At 34.3% G+C, this 5,492-nt stretch overlaps 1 protein-coding gene across 2 annotated transcripts; it reads left to right on the top strand.

Moving 5' to 3' along the window:
• The first annotated feature begins 698 nt into the window (after positions 1-698).
• LOC132033902 (thioredoxin-like fold domain-containing protein MRL7L, chloroplastic) lies at positions 699-4,260 on the top strand. Of its 2 annotated transcripts, none has more exons than XM_059424049.1 (6): positions 699-1,908; positions 2,029-2,558; positions 3,225-3,306; positions 3,372-3,483; positions 3,601-3,732; positions 3,820-4,260. In XM_059424049.1, exons 1-5 carry the CDS (start codon positions 1,717-1,719, stop codon positions 3,714-3,716), a joined length of 1,032 nt encoding a protein of 343 aa, XP_059280032.1. In that variant the 5' UTR covers positions 699-1,716; the 3' UTR covers positions 3,717-3,732; positions 3,820-4,260. The 2 variants fall into 2 exon arrangements, with proteins under 2 accessions (XP_059280032.1, XP_059280031.1); XM_059424048.1 differs by having other exon boundaries at positions 701-1,908; positions 3,811-4,260.
• The last annotated feature ends 1,232 nt before the right edge of the window (positions 4,261-5,492 follow it).

The raw sequence follows: 5,492 nt of genomic DNA, 5'->3' as shown, positions 1-5,492 counted from the left end.
CTGACCTGGTAAGAATTCATCAACTTTCTTGTGTGTTTTCCGTTTGAATAGGGTTAAAACTGAATTCATCAATTTTCCAGTTTGAGCTATGCATAAAAGCATTTTGTGCTTTTAAATTTGTTGAATAGTCCATAATCTCCCTCGGGTACAGTGAGGGATTAAATTTCTGGACATACTGTGAATTCTGTGGTCTCGGATATTTGTTTGTTTCTGAAATTTTTCCCAAATTAACACAGTTTCTGTTTTCTTTTAGTTACTGGTTTTTCAAGTTTCCTACGGTTCTGAACACAGTTGTACCAACATACTTCAATTTGCCTTTACTTGTTGTTTTAGTGGAAAACTACTACATATTGGGTTTCTAAAAACCCCAAGTATCCAGATAGGAATGTACTAATCTTAATTTATACTTATTGGTGACCTGGAACTGGAACTTTCTATGTGCTTAATATGTTCTAAATCAGTGGATTTCCTCAGAATGTTGCAGGGATGCACCTTATTGTTGTACCCTCATTAAGATTGAATATTAGCACTTTAAACCCTCTTAGGACTAATGGCCTGATTATCAAGTATGCAAAATGATTATCATTTCCTATAGTTGCTGATGCACAGCAACGTTACATAATGTTATATAATAGGTGTAGTGCGCTCATGTGGGCAGCGTTCACGAGTAATATCAGGATTTGTTATTTGCTCCTTGTCTATGATTTGGAATCCAGTCATTTTGCAAATAGATTAAAAGATTGTCAAGATACTTGTTTTAATGTACCTAGGAGTTGTAAGATAGGTTCTTGAAGGCTGATATATTTGGTTTCAGACATGTCATGTGGGATACCATATACGAATCATGATGGACGGACAAGTGGGGAATATGTTCTTTTGTGACGTCGAGAAGAAACTCTTCCTGATTCTGCAATAGTTATTTTGGAGTAGTCTGTGTTGTAACTGGTGTTCTTACAGCTCTTTCTTTAGTCCTCTTAAGCTAACTCTAGGTTATGAGTTAGGTTGGTATTTGCACTACTCATCAATGGACACATTTCAGTTTGAAATACTGGTGTTCAATTCTGAATTGGGTGGCAGCTATCTCTTCAGCTGTACCATTTATTTGACACTGTACTTTACATTCCTTGGTCTCTGGGGTGATTTTGGAGATGCTATTTGCTAGCTCAATAGCGATTGTTGACGAAAACGAAGTTCACCATTTCTAATAAAGTTGAGACACAGCACAATTTGAAAAACTGGTGCAATTTGCAATTTGGTAGCAGCTATTTCTTCTGTTGTACCATTTATTTGACACTGCACTATTTTTCCCTTTGGTCTTGTGGCGATCTTAGAGATGCTCTTTGCATTTTAAATTGCGCTTGTTGAGGAAATAAAGTAATCATTCCCCATATATTAATACCTGAGTAATGACAAGGTAATACAAAGAAAATGCATAATCCTTCCAAGCTTCATTCTAGAACTATGTTTTCTTCTATTTGACCTTGCAAGTTGAAACCAGCCGTTATGTCCTGCATAAGGTACTGGATAAGAAAACACCGATAAAGAAGTCGGAAAAAAAAAATAGAAGAGCTGATGTACCTGTATTTCAACAGAACCATATGAACTTGAAATTTAGCAAGTGGAATAAATTTCTTGTCATAATTATGTTTTCTCTCTGTTATCTTGTTTAGCTATTGCATGGAGTTTCTCATATGTTATGTTACAACTTTTTAGTCAATGGAATTACAACACAGTCTAAGGCTGCAGCTTTTGGCCCCACCTTTAAAAGAGAAATGCTTCAGAAGCTTCCCTTCAGTGTTTGGAGTTATTCCTCAAAGGAGAAAAAAACTGAGAAGTTCCATTATCTCTTGCTCGAATCTGAATAATTTTGGTCCGTCAGCACCAAACTTTTGGAGGTTCCAATTACTGGTATGCACATTTCTCCACTTCCATTCTTATTGTTTGAACGTCATCATTGCCCTTAATATATAATATTACATGCTCATATTCTTCAAGATCCCTACATATGACAATGATTAATCAAAACAGGTTCATGGTCTCAGACAAAAGGGATTAAAAGCTTCGAAGTTAGAAGAGTTGCTCAAATTTGGTAATGGAGAGGAGGATGAATCTGATTCTGAGTCTGATTCGGATAGAGGTAATGAGAGAGATGATTACTTTCATATGGATGAGGAAGAAAGGCGGGAATGGAGGAGGAAGATAAGAGATGTCATTAAAAATTCTCCGGATGTTGAGGAAGAGGTGGATCTTGTTGAGAGAAGAAAAAAGATGCAAAAGCTTTTGGCTAATTACCCTCTTGTTGTTGACGAGGAGGACCCTGATTGGCCAGAAGATGCTGATGGACGGGGTTTTAACTTGGATCAATTCTTCAATAAGATCACCATCAAGAATGTTAAGAAAGATGATGATGATGAAAATGATGACAGCGACAATGAAATGGTATGGCAAGATGATGACTATATTCGTCCAGTTAAGGACTTGACAACTGCAGAATGGGAGGAGGCCGTGTTTAAGGACATCAGCCCTCTTATTGTTCTTGTTCATAATCGCTACAAAAGGTGATCACCCCACCCCTTTACATTTCTCATTAACGATGTAGCCTTTGACTTAGATATGAAATGCAGTTCTATTAGTTGTTAGTTAAGGGCACTTGCTTTTGCTACTATTCTGTCATGTTTCTATGTTTTTTTCCTACTAAAATGAATTGGTGAGTTCTGTCAATTAGAGGGCTAAAACAGTCCTTATCAGCGTAGCAAAGAACAACACTAATTCACTTAACTTTTTGCTTTCGCTATGATATTAGCTTCATAAATGTCAATTTCTTTTGTGAAAGTGAACTGGTAAACTTATATTATAAAGGGTCTTTCCTCAAAATATTGAAAGACTTTGGATTTTTCACAAGAAACCATTACTATACTTGATGGCAATCTCTTTCCTGTATACTCCCCTCTGCTCTTCCTTGAGAATTGAGATCATGTTCATTGGACGAAAAACAACCTATGTTCCTTTCTTTGAAGGGATTTTTCCTTTCATAAAAGTGGTTACTGGCGGTCTAAAGTAAGTCTTCAAGAGAGACTTGTGCACTGCAAAGGGCAGCAATTCTTCATCTAGAGACTTGTTGTAGTGAAGGAAGAATATCTGAATATAGAGCTCAATTGCCATTTGGATTCTTGAATAAGCGTTTAGGAGAACATTATCTTATGAAAGTTGTGTGTTACATGCAGGCCTAAGGAAAATGAAATGGTTCGGGATGAATTGGAGAAGGCTATCCACATCATCTGGAATTGTAGGCTACCATCGCCAAGGGTAAGTTAAATCATTCAACTTTAAGCAATTATATTCTAAACACTGATAGTGTTTTTTCTCTCTAGTGTGTAGCAATTGATGCTGTGGTTGAAGTTGACTTGGTGTCTGCTTTGAAAGTCTCTGTTTTTCCCGAGCTCATCTTCACTAAAGCAGGGAAAATCTTGTACCGTGAGGAAGGTTAGAATCTCTCTAATGGAATATTGCTTTTGATCTTTGTTGCTTCATCTCAAATCCCCATTTTATGTCTAATTTTTTTTTTGTTTTTTTTTTTTGGGGGGGTTCCTTCTTGAGTAGCGAGCCGAACAGCAGATGAGTTATCCAAAATGATGGCATTCTTCTATTATGGAGCTGCCAAGCCACCTTGTCTCAAGGGCATCGATAATTCTGAAGAATTAATACCTACAATTTAAGCAAGCAATTATCAGGGTATATGAGTCTTCAGATCTATTCAAACAGCATTTTGATAGTTTCACTTTGTTCTGAATTGTCATGAATGTAATACAGAGCTTATAGGTGCAGCAACATGTTTTGGCTGTACAATCGGTCACTAAGATGGCACACCTCCTTTCTGAGTTCTTGGCAGTGTTTTAGTAGGTGAGAAAAATGGAGTTCATTTTGCTCTCTTCAAGATTTCAGTAGGTGCATTGCTCGTTCCCTTGGTCCTTATGCTTGGTGCAGTGGTCCTATTCAGTTTCAAAGTGGTTATAATTGCATGAAGCTACAGGGTTGAAAATGGTAGTTACTGAAAGATGCCAGCCTATTGTTTGTATAAGGTAATAGCTAGATATAAGTGTAATAGCTATTATCTAGCTAATGGCATGCCATTTGTGTTCATTTCCTCAACTTTTCGAGTACATATCTAGAGGAAGACTATATTTTAGATAGTATTCTTTTTTTCAAACTCTCATGGAAATGTTGATTTCTTGTATACATGGCCGAGCTAGTTTAGAGTAAGGGGGTTCAATTGAATTATACTATGCAAAATTGCAAATAAGGTAAAAACTTTTTTTTTTTTTTGGGTTATATGTATGCTGTTGAATTCCTTTTAACACGAGGGAAAATTCTAGTAAAGTGGCAAAAGAGGTTCAAAAATTAGTTTAGGTTACAAGTTCAACTTCTAAGTCTGATATTTTTTAATTCCCTCACATAAAGTCCTTGCTCCGGCATTGCTTCTATATATCATCATCCATTTCACAAAAAATGACCTTTTACCATAATATTTAATTTAAAAGCAAAGTCAAGTGGCTTGAAATCAAGTCAGGTAAATATCAAGATCCGTTTGATAAAATTTCAGCACTAGAAGGACTATGTGCCATGGATGCCTAATGCCATACCAATTAGACCATATATATATTAAGGGCCTGTTTGGAAAGCCACCCAGGTAATTAGATTTGGATGTAATTGGGTGTAATTATATAGTTTGGCATGTTTGTTTGACCAGTTAATTATATAATTAGGTGGGAATTGGTATAATTGAGAGGGTGTAGTTACACTCTCCAATTCTCAAAGGGGTGGGGAGAATTGGTTATAGAGTTACTTTTTATTTTATTTCTTTTTTATTTTATTTTATTTCTTTTCTTTTTTAATTTATATTCTTTAATTTATTTTTTATTTTATTTTAATTTTATTGCTTTTCTAATTTATTTTTCTTTGCTTTTCTAATTTATTTTTTATTTTTTATTTTTACTTTTTAATTATTTTTATTTTAAAAAAATATATTTTTCTTTTTATATTATTTATATTTCATTTCCTTTCTTCTCATTCCCAACCTTTACTTCCTGTGGTTCCATGTAATTGCTCGTATTTTTTATTTTTTTTATTTTATTCATTTAGCTTAACCTTATTATTATTCTAATTTTTGAAACTACATATTAAGAAAGAATGAGTCATTAACAAACTTGACATATAATGAGTGACGTTATTAAAGTAGAATTTCATTGTGAATGTGGTTATAGACTTATATTTTCCCTTTCTTTTGAATTATAGGTGCATTTACTTATGTTACATTGGAACTTACTTATGTAATGTTGTAATTTGACATAAGAGTATTATGTTAAAAAAAATTCTTTTGGATTTTGAATTTAGGTTATATTTTCGACTTTAATTTATTTGCTTTAGTACTATTGACTTGTTATTTCACATTGCTTGTTGTTTATTTTTCACTTACAATAGAATTTTTGTTAAAC

The sequence above is a fragment of the Lycium ferocissimum genome, chromosome 10 (genome assembly GCF_029784015.1).
Source record: "Lycium ferocissimum isolate CSIRO_LF1 chromosome 10, AGI_CSIRO_Lferr_CH_V1, whole genome shotgun sequence".
Taxonomy (NCBI): Eukaryota; Viridiplantae; Streptophyta; class Magnoliopsida; order Solanales; family Solanaceae; genus Lycium; species Lycium ferocissimum.
The sequence above is the reverse complement of the archived record's forward strand: the minus strand, read 5'-3'. Positions and strand labels throughout refer to the sequence as shown.

Bases quoted from the DNA above. Each gene is read 5' to 3' on its own strand.
- LOC132033902 (XM_059424049.1), top strand. From the start codon at position 1,717: ATGGAATTACAACACAGTCTAAGGCTGCAGCTTTTGGCCCCACCTTTA. The intron at 1,909-2,028 runs GTATGCACATTT...TAATCAAAACAG, and splicing joins TTTGGAGGTTCCAATTACTG to GTTCATGGTCTCAGACAAAA. The intron at 2,559-3,224 runs GTGATCACCCCA...TGTTACATGCAG, and splicing joins GTTCATAATCGCTACAAAAG to GCCTAAGGAAAATGAAATGG.